Here is a 21,211-nt window from a genome sequence, read left to right on the forward strand (position 1 = left end):
TGTCTGTCAACACTACCACTAGGGGGGGCTGCTGTCTGTCAACACTACCACTAGGGGGGGCTGCTGTCTGTCGACACTACCACTAGGGGGGAATGCTGTCTGTCGACACTACCACTAGGGGGGGCTGCTGTCTGTCGACACTACCACTAGGGGGGGCTGCTGTCTGTCGACACTACCACTAGGGGGGGCTGCTGTCTGTCGACACTACCACTAGGGGGGGCTGCTGTCTGTCAACACTACCACTAGGGGGGGGCTGCTGTCTGTCAACACTACCACTAGGGGGGGCTGCTGTCTGTCAACACTACCACTAGGAGAGGCTGCTGTCTGTCAACACTACCACTAGGGGGGGCTGCTGTCTGTCAACACTACCACTAGGGGGGGCTGCTGTCTGTCAACACTACCACTAGGGGGGGCTGCTGTCTGTCAACACTACCACTAGGAGAGGCTGCTGTCTGTCAACACTACCACTAGGGGGGGCTGCTGTCTGTCAACACTACCACTAGGGGGGGCTGCTGTCTGTCAACACTACCACTAGGGGGGGCTGCTGTCTGTCAACACTACCACTAGGGGGGGCTGCTGTCTGTCAACACTACCACTAGGGGGGGCTGCTGTCTGTCGACACTACCACTAGGGGGGGCTGCTGTCTGTCGACACTACCACTAGGGGGGGCTGCTGTCTGTCGACACTACCACTAGGGGGGGCTGCTGTCTGTCGACACTACCACTAGGGGGGGCTGCTGTCTGTCGACACTACCACTAGGGGGGGCTGCTGTCTGTCAACACTACCACTAGGGGGGGCTGCTGTCTGTCAACACTACCACTAGGGGGGGCTGCTGTCTGTCAACACTACCACTAGGGGGGGCTGCTGTCTGTCAACACTACCACTAGGGGGGGCTGCTGTCTGTCAACACTACCACTAGGGGGGGCTGCTGTCTGTCAACACTACCACTAGGGGGGGCTGCTGTCTGTCAACACTACCACTAGGGGGGGCTGCTGTCTGTCAACACTACCACTAGGGGGGGCTGCTGTCTGTCAACACTACCACTAGGAGGGGCTGCTGTCTGTCAACACTACCACTAGGGGGGGCTGCTGTCTGTCAACACTACCACTAGGGGGGGCTGCTGTCTGTCAACACTACCACTAGGGGGGGCTGCTGTCTGTCAACACTACCACTAGGGGGGGCTGCTGTCTGTCAACACTACCACTAGGGGGGGCTGCTGTCTGTCAACACTACCACTAGGGGGGGCTGCTGTCTGTCAACACTACCACTAGGGGGGGCTGCTGTCTGTCAACACTACCACTAGGGGGGGCTGCTGTCTGTCGACACTACCACTAGGGGGGGCTGCTGTCTGTCAACACTACCACTAGGGGGGGCTGCTGTCTGTCGACACTACCACTAGGGGGGGCTGCTGTCTGTCGACACTACCACTAGGGGGGGGCTGCTGTCTGTCGACACTACCACTAGGGGGGGCTGCTGTCTGTCGACACTACCACTAGGGGGGGCTGCTGTCTGTCAACACTACCACTAGGGGGGGCTGCTGTCTGTCGACACTACCACTAGGGGGGGCTGCTGTCTGTCGACACTACCACTAGGGGGGGCTGCTGTCTGTCGACACTACCACTAGGGGGGGCTGCTGTCTGTCGACACTACCACTAGGGGGGGCTGCTGTCTGTCGACACTACCACTAGGAGGGGCTGCTGTCTGTCGACACTACCACTAGGGGGGGCTGCTGTCTGTCGACACTACCACTAGGGGGGGCTGCTGTCTGTCGACACTACCACTAGGGGGGGCTGCTGTCTGTCAACACTACCACTAGGGGGGGCTGCTGTCTGTCGACACTACCACTAGGTGGGGCTGCTGTCTGTCGACACTACCACTAGGTGGGGCTGCTGTCTGTCAACACTACCACTAGGAGAGGCTGCTGTCTGTCGACACTACCACTAGCACTACCACTAGGAGAGGCTGCTGTCTGTCAACACTACCACTAGGAGAGGCTGCTGTCTGTCGACACTACCACTAGGAGAGGCTGCTGTCTGTCGACACTACCAATAGGAGAGGCTGCTGTCTGTCCACACTACCACTAGGGGAGGCTGCTGTCTGTCAACACTACCACTAGGAGAGGCTGCTGTCTGTCGACACTACCACTAGGAGAGGCTGCTGTCTGTCAACACTACCACTAGGAGAGGCTGCTGTCGACACTACCACTAGGAGAGGCTGCTGTCTGTCAACACTACCACTAGGGAGGCTGCTGTCTGTCAACACCACCACTAGGAGAGGCTGCTGTCTGTCAACACTACCACTAGGAGATGCTGCTGTCTGTCAACACTACCACTAGGAGAGGCTGCTGTCTGTCAACACTACCACTAGGAGAGGCTGCTGTCTGTCCACACTACCACTAGGGGAGGCTGCTGTCTGTCAACACTACCACTAGGAGAGGCTGCTGTCTGTCAACACTACCACTAGGAGAGGCTGCTGTCTGTCAACACGACCACTAGGGGAGGCTGCTGTCTGTCAACACTACCACTAGGAGAGGCTGCTGTCTGTCAACACTACCACTAGGAGAGGCTGCTGTCTGTCGACACTACCACTAGGAGAGGCTGCTGTCTGTCAACACTACCACTAGGAGAGGCTGCTGTCTGTCAACACTACCACTAGGAGAGGCTGCTGTCTGTCAACACTACCAATAGGAGAGACTGCTGTCTGTCGACACTACCACTAGGAGAGGCTGCTGTCTGTCGACACTCCCAATAGGAGATGCTGCTGTCTGTCAACACTACCAATAGGAGAGGCTGCTGTCTGTCAACACTACCACTAGGAGAGGCTGCTGTCTGTCAACACTACCAATAGGAGAGGCTGCTGTCTGTCAACACTACCACTAGGAGAGGCTGCTGTCTGTCAACACTACCACTAGGAGAGGCTGCTGTCTGTCAACACTACCACTAGGAGAGGCTGCTGTCTGTCACCACTACCACTAGGAGAGGCTGCTGTCTGTCCACACTACCACTAGGAGAGGCTGCTGTCTGTCAACACTACCACTAGGAGAGACTGCTGTCTGTCGACACTACCACTAGGAGAGGCTGCTGTCTGTCAACACTACCACTAGGAGAGGCTGCTGTCTGTCAACACTACCATTGGAGAGGCAACTGTCTGTCAACACTACCACTAGGAGAGGCTGCTGTCTGTCAACACTACCACTAGGAGAGGCTGCTGTCTGTCAACACTACCACTAGGAGAGGCTGCTGTCTGTCAACACTACCACTAGGAGAGGCTGCTGTCTGTCAACACTACCACTAGGAGAGGCTGCTGTCTGTCAACACTAGAAACAATCCCTTTACCTCTACCACCCTAGACACTAGAAACAATCCCTTTACCTCTACCACCCTAGACCCTAGAAACAATCCCTTTACCTCTACCACCCTAGACACTAGAAACAATCCCTTTACCTCTACCACCCTAGACACTAGAAACAATCCCCTCTACCACCCTAGACACTAGAAACAATCCCTTTACCTCTACCACCCTAGACACTAGAAACAATCCCTTTACCTCTACCACCCTAGACACTAGAAACAATCCCTTTACCTCTACCACCCTAGACACTAGAAACAATCCCTTTACCTCTACCACCCTAGACCCTAGAAACAATCCCTTTACCTCTACCACCCTAGACACTAGAAACAATCCCTTTACCTCTACCACCCTAGACACTAGAAACAATCCCCTCTACCACCCTAGACACTAGAAACAATCCCTTTACCTCTACCACCCTAGACACTAGAAACAATCCCTTTACCTCTACCACCCTAGACACTAGAAACAATCCCTTTACCTCTACCACCCTAGACACTAGAAACAATCCCTTTACCTCTACCACCCTAGACCCTAGAAACAATCCCTTTACCTCTACCACCCTAGACACTAGAAACAATCCCCTCTACCACCCTAGACACTAGAAACAATCCCCCCTACCACCCTAGACCCTAGAAACAATCCCCTCTACCACCCTAGACCCTAGTGGATATCAAGGTTGATTCTGGACAAGACCATTCCTTATCAGGTATGTAAGCTAAGGGATGTACCGATAAGTTCTGGAAGTCTCCATTGTGTTAGGGTGGGAGGCCCTAGTGAGAGGTGTGGTGTGGGAAACTTTGTAGTTAGCGCAGAGGACACCTCAGTCAATCAGAATTCGGTTTTATGCACTCACACATTCCCCATCATGGATCTAACAGAAACTCCCTCCAGCCATTTCTTACACCAATTGTTGACAGGCAGTGTGGAAGTGGTGGAAACTCCCTCCAGCCAATTGTTGACAGGCAGTACATTTTGCTTATGGGCCTTTCCCGACAATGCATAGAGAAATAATAGAACAATAATAATGAGGAATAAATTCACAATGAGTAATGAATGATAACTTGGATATATATACACGGGGGTACCAGTACCGAGTCCATGTGCAGGGATAGGAGGTAATTGAGTTAGATATGTACATATAGGTAGGCATAAAGTGACTAGGTAAACAGGATAGATAATAAACAGTAGTAACGGCAGCGTATGTGATGAGTCAAAAGAGTTAGTGCAAAAAGGGTCAATGTAGACAGTCCAGGTATCTATTGGTTAAAGATGCACAATGCAGAAATCACTCCACCATTTCCTGGTTGCTAAAATTGTAATAGTTCGCCCTAATTTCACTTTATGTGACAAAACAAGCAAGTATAGTATAGAGAATCATTGTACCATCTAAACTGCTGAGAAATATATTTTCCATAACCGAAAATATTGTATTTTCAGCAGTTTGAAGCTGGTGTACAAAACCGAAAAGTAAAAGACGCAAAAACGAAACTTGGGAAGCATAGAAAAAGTGCACATAGAATAGATCTACTGCTTTTTAGACTTAATTTCAATGAGAATGACAGATCTATAACTCACATTTCTATGTGAATTTGGCCGGGTCGCATGAAAAGTTATATATTGCAGCTTTAACAATTTAACTAACTATTCAGTAGTCTTATGGCTTGAGGGTAGAAGCTGTGCAGGGTCCTGTTGGTTCCAAACTTGGTGCATCGGTACCACTTGCCGTGCGGTAGCAGAGAGAAAAGTCTACCACTTGGGTGGCTGGATTCTTTGACAATTTTTAGGGCATTCCTCTGACACCGCCTGGTATGGAGGTCCTGGATAGCAGGGAGCTCGCCCCCAGTGATGTATTCTCACAGCGACTATGGAGAGCGTGATCGCACAGTCGTCCGGAACAGCTGGTGCTCTCATGCATGGTTCAGTGTTGCTAGCCTTGAAGCGAGGATAGAAGGTATTTAGCTCGTCTGGTAGGCTCGCGCCACTCGGCAGCTCAAGGCTGGGTTTCCCTTTGTAATCCGTGATAGTTTGCAAGCCCGTACCACACCCGACAAGCATCAGAGCCGGTGTAGTAGGATTTTATCTTGGTTCTGTATTGACGCTTTGCCAGTTTGATGGTTCGTCGGAGGGCGTAGCGAGATTTTTTTATAAGCGGACAAATTAGTGTCCTGCTCCTTGAAAGCGGCAGCTCTAGTCATTAGCTCAGTGCGGATGTTGCCTGTAGTCCATGGCTTCTATTTGGGATATGTACGTACGATGCACTTTTTAATGGAGCGGGTGACCGATGTGGTAAACTCCTCAATGCCATCGGATGAATCCCGGAACATAGTCCAGTCTGTGCTAGCAAAACAGTCCTGTAGCTTAGCATCTGCGTCATCTGACCACTTCCGTATTGAGTGCGTCACTGGTACTTCCTCTTTGAGTTGTTGCTTGTAAGCAGGAATCAGGAGGATAGAGTTATGGTCAGATTTGCCAAGTGGAGGACAGGGGAGAGCTTTGTATGTGTCTCTGTGTGGACTAAAGGGGATCTAGAAGTTTTTCACCTCTAGTTGCACAGGTGACATGCTGGTAGAAATTAGGTAAAACAGATTTCATTTTTCCTGCATTAAAGTCACCGCCTCTCTGTGAGCATTTTCTTGTTTACGTACGGCCATATACAATTGTGCGGTGCTATTGCAAGCATTGGTTTGTGGTGGTAAATAGACAGCTACGAAAAACATAGAGCCATCTTCTCCTTCTTCAAGCGTCTGGGATTTGGGTCTGGTCCGGGATAATCCATGTGTCTTTCGCCTCTGACTCATTGAGGTAGTCCTGGCCCAAATCAAGGTTAATGATAGCTGTTCTGATGTCCAGATGCTCTTTGCGGTCATAGGAAACGATGGCGGAAACATTATGTACAAAAAAAAAGTTACGATCAGTACAAGAAAATATACAAAATAGCACAAATGGTCAGGAGCCTATAAAACTGCCGCTATTCCCTCCAGCACCATTCTCTGCAAAGAGTTCTGGAATGTTTCACCAGCACCATTCTCTGCAAAGAGTTCTGGAATGTTTCACCAGCACCATTCTCTGCAAAGAGTTCTGGAATGTTTCACCAGCACCATTCTCTGCAAAGAGTTCTGGAATGTTTCACCAGCACCATTCTCTGCAAAGAGTTCTGGAATGTTTCACCAGCACCATTCTCTGCAAAGAGTTCTGGAATGTTCCTCCGGCACCATTCTCTGCAAAGAGTTCTGGAATGTTTCTCCGGCACCATTCTCTGCAAAGAGTTCTGGAATGCTCCTCCGGCACCATTCTCTGCAAAGAGTTCTGGAATGTAAACCATTCTTTCGTTCTGAAATGCAATGTGGATCCTTCTCATTTGTTGAAGTGGAAATGTGGAATGTTGTCTGTTGTGGTCCTCTTTAGTTCTGGCAGTTTGGTGAGTGGGTGGACGTGGTGATTGACGACCGGCTGCCAACGAAGGATGGAAAGCTGCTGTTTGTTCACTCAGCCGAGGGCAATGAGTTCTGGAGCGCCCTGCTGGAGAAGGCCTACGCCAAGTAAGATACAGGACCGTAATACATACATGGTTTATGCTAAGATACAGCACCATAATACATACATGGTTTATGCTAAGATACAGCACCGTAATACATACATGGTTTATGCTAAGATACAGCACCATAATACATACATGGTTTATGCTAAGATACAGCACCGTAATACATACATGGTTTATGCTAAGATACAGCACCATAATACATACATGGTTTATGCTAAGATACAGCACCGTAATACATACATGGTTTATGCTAAGATACAGGACCGTAATACATACATGGTTTATGCTAAGATACAGCACCGTAATACATACATGGTTTATGCTAAGATACAGCACCGTAATACATACATGGTTTATGCTAAGATACAGCACCGTAATACATACATGGTTTATGCTAAGATACAGCACCATTATACATACATGGTTTATGCTAAGATACAGCACCATAATACATACATGGTTTATGCTAATATACAGCACCGTAATACATACATGGTTTATGCTAAGATACAGCACCGTAATACATACATGGTTTATGCTAAGATACAGCACCGTAATACATACATGGTTTATGCTAAGATACAGCACCATTATACATACATGGTTTATGCTAAGATACAGCACCATTATACATACATGGTTTATGCTAAGATACAGCACCATTATACATACATGGTTTATGCTAAGATACAGCACCGTAATACATACATGGTTTATGCTAAGATACAGCACCATTATACATATGTAACAGTATAACTTTAGTCCGTCCCCTCGCCCCGACCCGGGCGCGAACCAGGGACCCTCTGCACAGATCAACAACAGTCACCCACAAAGCATCGTTACCCATCGCTCCACAAAAGCCGCGGCCCTTGCAGAGCAAGGGGAACCACTACTTCAAGGTCTCAGAGCAACTGACGTCACCGATTGAAACGCTATTAGTGCGCACCACCGCTAACTAGCTAGCCATTTCACATCGGTTACACATACATGGTTTATGCTAAGATACAGCACCGTAATACATACAGTACGTGGTTTGTGCTAAGTGAGATACAGTATTAACACAACATATTCAGTACATGGTGTAAACATTGTATGCCAAAGAGTTCTGACATTGCCTGATTCCCAGGTAATACTAATCCCAGGATTTGCAGAGTGTTGCCTGAAAAAAGATTTGGGCAATGAATTTCGGCAGGAAAGAAAATGGCCTTGCCGAAATACCCCCCCCCCCCCCACCCCCCCTTCTAATTTCCTTCATTTTGTCACTTGAGTCAAATACTTTCTGCTGAACTAACTTCATGTCAGGATAGGCAACCGAAATGAATAATGAATGTATGTGTGTTATATTATACATAGAGGAGGGAGTAAAATGTAGGCAAGCAATAAACATTTCAGAACAACTATTAGTCGAAAAAGACATGGGAGAGATGATGCATTTTTGGCAAAGAGATTTATTTATAGACGAGTACACTTGAAACAAATAGCCAATCCCGAAAACTGGAGATATTACTAGTGCCTCCCCCGCGATCAAACCGCCATATAAAATGAAACGCAGACTAACGTGATCGTTGACAGCTGCCTTGAAGGACACAAATAAAACCTGCTTTCTGCTACTAAGATCAGTGAAATGTAGGTTAAACTGACAACGGAGTGAAGAGCAGAAATCTCAACTAGCAAGCAAGTCGCAGCAATGAAGATTTGAGTGTGTGCGCTTTCACGCGGAAGGGGGGGGGGGGGGATTTTCGGCACAACACCTTTCAGATATAAAGAGAAGGCTTAAAAAAGTTGGCGGCTTGTTAAAGTTGCCAGAAAAACGTCTTGGTTTGAAAAGTGTATTTTTTTTCTCTGTCTCTGTCTATGTCTCTCTCTGTCTCTCTGTCTCTCTCTCTCTCTCTCTGTCTCTCTCTCTCTCTCTCTCTCTCTGTCTCTCTCTCTCTCTCGCTCTCTCTCTGTCTGTCTGTCTCTCACTCTCTCTCTCTCTCTCTCTCTCTCTCTCTCTCTCTCTCTCTCTCTCTCTCTCTCTCTCTCTCTCTCTCTCTCTCTCTCTCTCTCTCTCTCTCTCTCTCTCTCTCTCTCTCTCTCTCTCTCAGGGTGAATGGATGCTATGAGGCTCTGTCAGGTGGCTCCACCACTGAGGGTTTTGAGGACTTTACAGGAGGGATAGCAGAGAACTATGACCTGAAGAAGGCTCCCTCTGACCTGTTCCAGATCATCAGGAAAGCCCTGGCCTCTGGAGCCCTGCTGGGCTGTTCCATCGATGTGTGTACAACTTCAGAATATAACATTATATTATTATTATCATCATCCAGTTTGAAGTTTCAGGGGTTTTATTTCCCCCGTGTGTAATGAAAACATGATTGTGATATGTAGTTGTTTTACTGGATAAGAGCATCGTATATAAAAACATAATAGAGACTGTTGCGTGCAGTGAAGGACTGGATATTATCTAAGAGAAGGTTTTATTTGTGATGATAGAGGGGGAGGGTGGGTTCTTCACTGCACTGTGCCACGGAATGTAAGTCTCTCTGGATAAAAAATGTCTGTTACGAGACAGTCACTGTTAAATGCAGTAAACGTTTGAGGGTGGTTTACTGGGCACAGATTAAGCCTAGTCCTAGACTAAAAAACAAGCTGAAGGAACTGTGTCCATGGATAATTATTTTAGTGCAGGTTCTATGTGCTGTTTGGTTGTGATATTATCAGGTTTTTATCCTCGTTTTTCAATAACTTAGACAGCAGATCATCTTCAGTTAGCTACAGCAGAAGCAGCATGGTGTGGTTATGGTTTAGTTATGGTTTGGTTCCCTGTCTCTCCAGATCACCAGTCAAGCAGACTCGGAGGCCGTCACCAATCAGAAGCTGGTGAAAGGACACGCCTACTCTCTGACCGGGGCTATGGAGGTAACGTCAGACAGACTCAATATTTCATACAGCACGGTTCCCCAACTGGCGAGCACAATTTGGCCCGCGGTGTGTTTTATTTGGCTCCCCAAGTTTTCGGAGCAAAAAAAAAACCATGGTAAAAACACCAGGAAATCAGCTCAAAGTGATTTTAATTTAAGAAATCTGCTCCCAAGTACTCCAACGCATAATAGAGAGACCCTTGATCATATACAAATGTAAGCAAGGTTTGAAATTATTCAGTTTTAGTCAAACATGATCTATTTGGGCTTCTTGCAGTCAATTTGCAGTCTACTCAACAACAACAACAAAAATCGTCCAGCGGCTGAATGTAGGTGACGATCCCTGTCATACAGTATATCCACAAAGTCCAAGCCTGGTCGCAGGTCTGTTTGTGCTTTATAGCCAACTTCTATGTGTGATGTATGCATTATGTTGAGTGTGTCACGGGTCTATGTTGCATAAAGCAGTACTGTGTGACTGGCACAAGTTAGTCCTATCATATTGACAACGACCATATGAGTTGGCTATACAACACCAACAGATCCAGTCTATCAAAGTTCCTCATAGTATGTGACAGTGGTCGCCAACCGATCGATCGCGATCTACTGGTCGTTAGTTGTTCAATGCATTTCGAGTCTATCACCAAACATTTCTGTAGAAAATCCAAGGATAAAAGGCTTGGGCACCTTTTTTTAAATTTGTGTTGCGCTGTTGGCCTCCGGTGCACTTGATTCAGAAGTCCTGCGCACCGGGTAGGCAAAGTGTTCCCGTTTTTAACCATTTAATTTGTCTGAAAAGACTAACTCCGCCTAACCGGCGGACCGGGAGATCTGTGCGTAAATCGAGTGCGCCTACCTTGCTGGCCAATCAGATAGCTCAAATCACGGTGCCAACAGAGCTTCGACGGCCACAGCAAAGTTTGATACTAGCCTACGTAAGATTAAATACATTTTAAAACCATGACAACAGAGAAACTGTCAAAGAATACAGGAAAGAGCTGCAGTTTTTGACCGAGTTCATTTTTCTGTTTTTATTCAACACAAAACATAAAACGCTCTTCTCCGTCATTCCACTCGCGCTGCAGCTGCAATGAATAAGTAGCCGATTATATCGATAGCCCTGCGTTTTAATAATTATTAGCAGCTCGTCGTGTCCATTTTGTAATATCGTGGAATATTTCACATTCTCTGGTCATAGGAACAACATTTAATTTGTGCATGAGGCAGATGTGGTGTGACTCGAGTTACGCCACCAGGTGGAAGACTGTGGCTCCTCTGATCAGTCTCACCGGAGGAAAGGAACGCGAGAGCAGGGACGGTGAGAGGCGGACCCTCCGCTGAGACTAATGCCGTGTTCAAAACAACTGGGAAGTCGGGAATTTCCGACATCAATGCGTTCCAGACAACTGGGAACTCGGGGGGGGGGGGGAACGAGATCCGAATTTGAAAAATCATATTGGCATATAGCCAATATGCTGTGATAATGTATTAGACCAGGCATATAGCCAATATGCTGTGATAATGTATTAGACCAGGCATATAGCCAATATGCTGTGATAATGTATTAGACCAGGCATATAGCCAATATGCTGTGATAATGTATTAGACCAGGCATATAGCCAATATGCTGTGATAATGTATTAGGCCAGGCATATAGCCAATATGCTGTGATAATGTATTAGGCCAGGCATATAGCCAATATGCTGTGATAATGTATTAGGCCAGGCATATAGCCAATATGCTGTGATAATGTATTAGGCCAGGCATATAGCCAATATGCTGTGATAATGTATTAGACCAGGCATATAGCCAATATGCTGTGATAATGTATTAGGCCAGGCATATAGCCAATATGCTGTGATAATGTATTAGGCCAGGCATATAGCCAATATGCTGTGATAATGTATTAGGCCAGGCATATAGCCAATATGCTGTGATAATGTATTAGGCCAGGCATATAGCCAATATGCTGTGATAATGTATTAGACCAGGCATATAGCCAATATGCTGTGATAATGTATTAGGCCAGGCATATAGCCAATATGCTGTGATAATGTATTAGACCAGGCATATAGCCAATATGCTGTGATAATGTATTAGACCAGGCATATAGCCAATATGCTGTGATAATGTATTAGACCAGGCATATAGCCAATATGCTGTGATAATGTATTAGACCAGGCATATAGCCAATATGCTGTGATAATGTATCAGACCAGGCATATAGCCAATATGCTGTGATAATGTATTAGGCCAGGCATATAGCCAATATGCTGTGATAATGTATTAGGCCAGGCATATAGCCAATATGCTGTGATAATGTAATAGACCAGGCATATAGCCAATATGCTGTGATAATGTATTAGGCCAGGCATATAGCCAATATGCTGTGATAATGTATTAGACCAGGCATATAGCCAATATGCTGTGATAATGTATTAGACCAGGCATATAGCCAATATGCTGTGATAATGTATTAGGCCAGGCATATAGCCAATATGCTGTGATAATGTAATAGACCAGGCATATAGCCAATATGCTGTGATAATGTATTAGGCCAGGCATATAGCCAATATGCTGTGATAATGTATTAGGCCAGGCATATAGCCAATATGCTGTGATAATGTATTAGACCAGGCATATAGCCAATATGCTGTGATAATGTATTAGGCCAGGCATATAGCCAATATGCTGTGATAATGTATTAGACCAGGCATATAGCCAATATGCTGTGATAATGTATTAGACCAGGCATATAGCCAATATGCTGTGATAATGTATTAGGCCAGGCATATAGCCAATATGCTGTGATAATGTATTAGACCAGGCATATAGCCAATATGCTGTGATAATGTATTAGGCCAGGCATATAGCCAATATGCTGTGATAATGTAATAGACCAGGCATATAGCCAATATGCTGTGATAATGTATTAGGCCAGGCATATAGCCAATATGCTGTGATAATGTATTAGGCCAGGCATATAGCCAATATGCTGTGATAATGTATTAGACCAGGCATATAGCCAATATGCTGTGATAATGTATTAGACCAGGCATATAGCCAATATGCTGTGATAATGTATTAGGCCAGGCATATAGCCAATATGCTGTGATAATGTATTAGGCCAGGCATATAGCCAATATGCTGTGATAATGTATTAGGCCAGGCATATAGCCAATATGCTGTGATAATGTATTAGACCAGGCATATAGCCAATATGCTGTGATAATGTATTAGGCCAGGCATATAGCCAATATGCTGTGATAATGTATTAGACCAGGCATATAGCCAATATGCTGTGATAATGTATTAGACCAGGCATATAGCCAATATGCTGTGATAATGTATTAGACCAGGCATATAGCCAATATGCTGTGATAATGTATCAGACCAGGCATATAGCCAATATGCTGTGATAATGTATTAGGCCAGGCATATAGCCAATATGCTGTGATAATGTATTAGGCCAGGCATATAGCCAATATGCTGTGATAATGTAATAGACCAGGCATATAGCCAATATGCTGTGATAATGTATTAGGCCAGGCATATAGCCAATATGCTGTGATAATGTATTAGACCAGGCATATAGCCAATATGCTGTGATAATGTATTAGACCAGGCATATAGCCAATATGCTGTGATAATGTATTAGGCCAGGCATATAGCCAATATGCTGTGATAATGTAATAGACCAGGCATATAGCCAATATGCTGTGATAATGTATTAGGCCAGGCATATAGCCAATATGCTGTGATAATGTATTAGGCCAGGCATATAGCCAATATGCTGTGATAATGTATTAGACCAGGCATATAGCCAATATGCTGTGATAATGTATTAGGCCAGGCATATAGCCAATATGCTGTGATAATGTATTAGACCAGGCATATAGCCAATATGCTGTGATAATGTATTAGGCCAGGCATATAGCCAATATGCTGTGATAATGTATTAGACCAGGCATATAGCCAATATGCTGTGATAATGTATTAGACCAGGCATATAGCCAATATGCTGTGATAATGTATTAGACCATGCATATAGCCAATATGCTGTGATAATGTATTAGGCCAGGCATATAGCCAATATGCTGTGATAATGTATTAGGCCAGGCATATAGCCAATATGCTGTGATAATGTATTAGACCAGGCATATAGCCAATATGCTGTGATAATGTATTAGGCCAGGCATATAGCCAATATGCTGTGATAATGTATTAGACCAGGCATATAGCCAATATGCTGTGATAATGTATTAGACCAGGCATATAGCCAATATGCTGTGATAATGTATTAGACCAGGCATATAGCCAATATGCTGTGATAATGTATTAGGCCAGGCATATAGCCAATATGCTGTGATAATGTATTAGACCAGGCATATAGCCAATATGCTGTGATAATGTATTAGGCCAGGCATATAGCCAATATGCTGTGATAATGTATTAGACCAGGCATATAGCCAATATGCTGTGATAATGTATTAGGCCAGGCATATAGCCAATATGCTGTGATAATGTATTAGACCAGGCATATAGCCAATATGCTGTGATAATGTATTAGACCAGGCATATAGCCAATATGCTGTGATAATGTATTAGACCATGCATATAGCCAATATGCTGTGATAATGTATTAGGCCAGGCATATAGCCAATATGCTGTGATAATGTATTAGGCCAGGCATATAGCCAATATGCTGTGATAATGTATTAGACCAGGCATATAGCCAATATGCTGTGATAATGTATTAGGCCAGGCATATAGCCAATATGCTGTGATAATGTATTAGACCAGGCATATAGCCAATATGCTGTGATAATGTATTAGACCAGGCATATAGCCAATATGCTGTGATAATGTATTAGACCAGGCATATAGCCAATATGCTGTGATAATGTATTAGGCCAGGCATATAGCCAATATGCTGTGATAATATATTAGACCAGGCATATAACCAATATGCTGTGATAATGTATTAGACCAGGCATATAGTCAATATGCTGTGATAATGTATTAGACCAGGCATATAACCAATATGCTGTGATAATGTATTAGACCAGGCATATAGCCAATATGCTGTGATAATGTATTAGACCAGGCATATAACCAATATGCTGTGATAATGTATTAGACCAGGCATATAGTCAATATGCTGTGATAATGTATTAGACCAGGCATATAACCAATATGCTGTGATAATGTATTAGGGCTACTACACACCTCATTCATACATAACGGTCTTTATTCTGTTCATTTTACAAATCTGAGCGGTAGATCTCGGCTTTCTTGTTGACTGCGGAAGGTGATCTTGACTCAGAAATTGTTGGTGACCACTGATGTATGAGATCTGTCTGAACCCAAAGCAGGACCTAACTACTGTATGATGACCTTACTAAACCAGGTGAACTACCGTGGCCACAAGGAGAAGCTGGTCAGAGTGCGTAACCCCTGGGGAACAGTGGAGTGGACTGGGGCCTGGAGTGACAAGTAAGAGAGAACCTCAGAGTAGTGGGTGGGATCATTTCAAACTGGGTGGGTTCATTTCAAACTGGGTGGGTTCATTTCAAACTGGGTGGGATCATTTTAAACTGGGAGGGATCATTTCAAACTGGGTGGGTTCATTTCAAACAGGGTGGGTTCATTTCAAACAGGGTGGGTTCATTTCAAACAGGGTGGGTTCATTTCAAACTGGGTGGGTTCATTTCAAACTGGGTGGGATCAATTCAAACTGGGTGGGATCATTTCAAACTGGGTGGGATCAATTCAAACTGGGTGGGTTCATTTCAAACTGGGTGGGTTCATTTCAAACTGGGTGGGATCATTTCAAACTGGGTGGGATCATTTCAAACTGGGTGGGTTCATTTCAAACTGGGTGGGATCAATTCCAGTTCAGTTCATTCAGGATGTAAACTGAGGAAAATGTTATTGGAATTCCAACTTGCTTTCTGAATTGAATCAACGCTGATGGATGGTTACCACACACTTGTTAACTGGGATTATTCTCTCTGTCTGTCTCTGTCCCTCTGTCTCTCTGTCTCTCTCTCTCTCTCTCTCTCTGTCTCTCTGTCTCTGTCTCTCTCTAGCTCCTCGGAGTGGAACAGCGTAGATTTTTCTGAGCGTGACGTTGTGAAAGCAGACGATGGAGAGTTCTGGTAAAGTGTTTTCTACAGCACTCAAAGGGCCAGCCCATAATTATATCCCAAGGATCTGTTATTTTAATTATTTATTTTCTTATTTTAGCTCCCTTACGGCCAACTTAAGCAATAAGTTATAATGTCATTATCCTAAGTATCTGTTTGATTAAAGTTGTGTGGGTCTAAGCCAAGGTGTGCCTGGGTTTAACCGTGTGAGTCATGTCATGGCTTGTGTCTGATCAAATTACCTGTGTTGCTTTGTGTTGTGAAATGTATATATATTTATTTTTTTACAGACAGACAAATCCGGTTATTGCTTGGAGAATATTGAATTGGCAATGTCATTTCTGTTCTGTGGTGTTTTTGTGATCTCTTCCACCTGTGTTCTGTTTCACAGGTTGGATTTCAAAGACTGAGTTAATTAATACTGTATATATATATATTATAATATAAAGGCCATTTATCTAACGTGTCCCCAGGCTATTGCACACAGTGGCCTCAGTGGGAGTGACTAAAGAATCCTACCTTGGAATTCTGTGGTCACTCCCAACCTACTAAGGAAAGTATTTGTCATCATTTAATTTTAGCGAATCACACGACTGCGAGGCGATGCTCCAAATGGAGGCAAGGCTCAACATGTATAGGGGAAGGTTAGGGGGAAGGTATTGTGGAAGGTGATTGGTTGGTCGATTAAGCTGATTGTGACAGCTGGGAGTTTCTCCCTGTCTTGTCTGTTTGCTAACGAACGCCAAGTTTCAAATGAAATACCAGTGAAATGCTTACTTCCGAGCCCTTTCCCAACGTTGCAGATACGTTGCAACGGCGTGTGTGTGTGTGTGTGTGTGTGTGTGTGTGTGTGTGTGTGTGTGTGTGTGTGTGTGTGTGTGTGTGTGTGTGTGTGTGTGTGTGTGTGTGTGTGTGTGTGTGTGTGTGTGTGTGTGTGTGTGTGTGTGTGTGTGTGTGTGTGGTTTAACCCGTTGGTCCACCAGGCTCTTCGTACATATGGGGGCGGAAGTTTCTGGGAATGAGAGACTTTTATCAAAAGCAACTTACATTGATGGGTGCGGGAATCAAACCCACTATCCTGGCCTTACAAGTGCCATGCTTGACCAACCGAGCTTGATTTGTGTGTTAAAGAATAATAGTTTACCGACTTGGTCTTTACAGGATGTACTTCTCTGACTTGGTGTTGCTTCATGTCTTTACAGGATGTACTTCTCTGACTTGGTGTTGCTTCATGTCTTTACAGGATGTACTTCTCTGACTTGGTGTTGCTTCATGTCTTTACAGGATGTACTTCTCTGACTTGGTGTTTCATGTCTTTACAGGATGTACTTCTCTGACTTGGTGTTGCTTCGTGTCTTTACAGGATGTACTTCTCTGACTTGGTGTTGCTTCATGTCTTTACAGGATGTACTTCTCTGACTTGGTGTTGCTTTATGTCTTTACAGGATGTACTTCTCTGACTTGGTGTTGCTTCATGTCTTTACAGGATGTCGTACACAGACTTCATGAAGAATTACCATCGTCTGGAGATCTGCACTCTGACCCCTGACACCCTGACCTCAGATGATACAAAACATTGGAGTGTGACCAACTACGACGGAGCCTGGAGGAAAGGGTCGACCGCAGGAGGATGCAGGAATAATGCCCGTAAAGCACGCCCCATACACACACACACACAGACACACACACCACAGGAGGCTGCTTACGGGAGGACAGCTCATAATAATCACTGGAATAGAGTAAATGGAATGGTATCAAACATCAGGAAACCATGTTTTTTGAGTTCCACACCATTTCCATTACTATGAGCCTGTCCTCCCCAATTAAGGTGTCACCAGCCTCCTGTGACTCACACAGACAGTCTTTATGTCAATCGTCAGGCTAAATCCATGCAGTGGAAATGACCCATAAGTATGAATAAAACACCTTCTGTTCTAACGTCTCCCATCAACCCAATCCTCATATTGACCCTGGTCAATCTCTACTCCCACAGATCCTTCCACAGATCCTCCCACAGATACCTCTAAAAAATACCACGAACACACCTCAACCATACACACAAGTCATACTTTATAACAGTACTCTCCATAATAACCCTGGCCAATCCCTCCCCGCCTCCCCCCCACAGAAACGTTCTGGATGAATCCCCAGTTCAAGATCAATCTGGAGGAAGAGGATGACGACCCGGGGGATAATGAGGTGGGCTGTAGCTTCGTGGTGGGACTCATCCAGAAGAACAGAAGACGGATGAGGAAAGTAGGAGAGGACATGCACACCATCGGATTCGCCATCTATGAGGTGAGGTGGGGGGGGGCATCGTTATAATAATATACTGGTCCTAGATCTGTTCTGTGCTCTTGCCAATCAATCAGCCAATCAAATATGTTTTATGATTCCCTGTTTACATCAGCAGTAGTTGTCACAAAAAGTGCGTTACAGATTCCCTAAAACCCCCAAAGAGCAAGCAAGGCAGAAGTGAACTCCATTGCTCTCCATGTCAAGCCATTGAGTTGGCAGGATAAACAGACCAGCACTCTATATTAAACCCACTACTGTCAGATAAATCCATAATTGATACCACCAGTCCTGTTTGTTATAGGCTTATACCTGTTACTTTTATGTGATTTATACTATATTAAAATATGACATTTAGCAGACACTTTTATCCAAAGTTTCTTAGTTATGTGTGTATACATTATTATACAGTATCGGTGGTCCCCGGGAATCAAACTCACAATTCTGCCGTTGCAAGCACCACGCTCTACCAACTGAGCTACAGAAGATCACCCTCTGGTTGTGGCTGATGTAACATTTACATTATATATGATGTGGCTGATGTATCGTTAACATTATATGATGTGGCTGATGTAACTTTATATATGATGTGGCTGATGTATCGTTAACATTATATGATGTGGCTGATGTAACATTATATGATGTGGCTGATGTATCGTTAACATTATATGATGTGGCTGATGTAACATTATATGATGTGGCTGATGTAACATTAACATTATATGATGTGGCTGATGTAACATTATATGATGTGGCTGATGTAACATTAACATTATATGATGTGGCTGATGTAACATTATATGATGTGGCTGATGTAACATGATGTGATGTGGCTGATGTAACATTATGTGATGTGGCTGATGTAACATTATATGATGTGGCCGATGTAACATTATATGATGTGGCTGATGTAACATTATATGATGTGGCTGATGTAACATTATATGATGTGGCTGATGTAACATTATGTGATGTGGCTGATGTAACATTATGTGATGTGGCTGATGTAACATTATGTGATGTGGCTGATGTAACATTATGTGATGTGGCTGATGTAACATTATATGATGTGGCTGATGTAACATTATGTGATGTGGCTGATGTAACATTATATGATGTGGCTGATGTAACATTATGTGATGTGGCTGATGTAACATTATGTGATGTGGCTGATGTAACATTGTGTTTCTACTCCCAGGTACCACAACAGTTCCACGGCCAGAGGGAGGTCCACCTGGATAAGAACTATTTCCTGACCCACGCCCAAAAGGCCCGCTCTGAGACCTTCGTCAACCTGAGAGAGGTCAGCACCCGCTTCAAACTGCCCCCCGGAGAATACCTCATCGTCCCCTCCACCTTCGAGGCCGACCTGAACGCTGACTTCTGCGTTAGAGTGTTCTCAGAGAAACAGGCCCAATTTCAGTAAGGAGTGTGTGTGTGTTCAGTGGTTATTCCTGTAAAAGTTGCGACGTACTGCAGCACACCTTGCGGGCTGCCGCAGAATTCTATGGCACGTTATTTAAGTGTCAGCCGTTCTTGCCATTAATGCTAGTTAGTGCTAGTTTGACCACCAGAGGGTATCTTTGAGAAGTGTTTGACTTTTTCTAATATTGACTGTACTATAGAATTTAAAAAAAAAAAATTGTCAGGACATAGTATATGGGATTGATTTTAAGAAATGTAGCTTAATTAATTTGATTAATATTATGGTATTTCTATTCCAAGAAAAACAAAACCCTCTGGGTTTCCGTTAGGAAAATATGTCGCTGTACAACGTGACCGTTTCCACACCCTAATTGTAGTCTAACCAATACCCAAACGGAGATTAAGTGAAAATAAAATCGAATTGATTTATCAAGACCAGTCCCCATGCTTGTCTCAGAGCAGCGCGAAACGGCGCTGAAATAGTTGACCACATGCAGGTAGGCTATTGCTTCAAATCCTATTATAACAATTGGATGACAAGGGGCCTCCCGAGTGGTGCCGTGGACTTAGACACTGCATCGCAGTGCTAGCTGTGCCACTAGAGATTCTGGGTTCGAGTCCAGGCTCTGTCGCAGCCGGCTGCGACCGGGAGACCCATGTGGCGGCGCATAATTGGCACAGCGTCGTCCGGGTTAGGAGAGGGTTTGGCCGGCAGGGATATCCTTGTCTCATCATGCACTAGCAACTCCTGTGGCGGGCCGGGCGCAGTGCACGCTGACACGGTCGCCAGGTGTACGGTGTTTCCTCCGACACATTGGTGCGACTGGCTTCTGGGTTGAATGGGCATTGTGTCAAGAAGCAGTGCGGCTTGGTTGGGTTGTGTTTCGGAGGACACGTGGCTCTCGACCTTCGCCTCTCCCGAGTCCGTATGGGAGTTGCAGCGATGAGACAAGACTGTAACTACCAATTGGAAAGCATAAAATTGAGGAGAAAAAAGAGGTGAAAATACAACAACAAAAAACTATTGGATGACGGTGGGCCAGAACATAATAAGTATATAATATAGTACAATTAATTGGCCTACACTGCAAATGTAACATGTTTAACACATATGATTAGTACATAATCAATTCAGTGACAATACAATAATAATTGTTATCTGATTACGCTCATAAAATCACTGTCTCTATTCAGTTGTTATTTGTGTCTTTCTCTGTGCGTTAATTGGTGGGGAAAAACAGGTCTATGTAGACTACATGTCGCCTACATGTAGCCTTATTATGTAGCCTTCTATGTAGCCTTCTTATAACAGCAACATTTGTTCAGAACAATTTGCTTGATAAGATAAAATGTTTGTATCAAAACGTATGAAGAAGAAGAATGTACAGAGAGATATGCGTTCATCTGTCCCGTCGTTTCCCAATGCCAAGTGTCTTATTTGCAATGAAAAATATCACTGTTTGCAAATAATTCAATCTCAGTTATGAATCCCGCCCCATATAGAGGCCGAAACACGCAGAAACATTGAATCGTTAACTGCAAGCTGCACA

The 21,211-nt window shown here is 44.6% G+C and overlaps 1 protein-coding gene across 1 annotated transcript in view; it reads left to right on the plus strand.

Moving 5' to 3' along the window:
• LOC139569949 (calpain-2 catalytic subunit-like) overlaps window positions 1–21,211 on the plus strand; it is a 42,288-nt gene that overhangs the window by 11,203 nt on the left and 9,874 nt on the right. The window contains exons 4-11 of the mRNA XM_071391339.1: window positions 6,757–6,890; window positions 8,980–9,148; window positions 9,707–9,790; window positions 15,203–15,288; window positions 15,885–15,953; window positions 17,428–17,588; window positions 18,070–18,239; window positions 19,435–19,658. Of these exons, the coding sequence (XP_071247440.1) occupies window positions 6,757–6,890; window positions 8,980–9,148; window positions 9,707–9,790; window positions 15,203–15,288; window positions 15,885–15,953; window positions 17,428–17,588; window positions 18,070–18,239; window positions 19,435–19,658 (1,097 nt within the window). The remainder of the gene's footprint in view (window positions 1–6,756; window positions 6,891–8,979; window positions 9,149–9,706; window positions 9,791–15,202; window positions 15,289–15,884; window positions 15,954–17,427; window positions 17,589–18,069; window positions 18,240–19,434; window positions 19,659–21,211) is intronic.

The sequence above is a fragment of the Salvelinus alpinus genome, chromosome 3 (assembly GCF_045679555.1).
Source record: "Salvelinus alpinus chromosome 3, SLU_Salpinus.1, whole genome shotgun sequence".
Classification (NCBI taxonomy): Eukaryota; Metazoa; Chordata; class Actinopteri; order Salmoniformes; family Salmonidae; genus Salvelinus; species Salvelinus alpinus.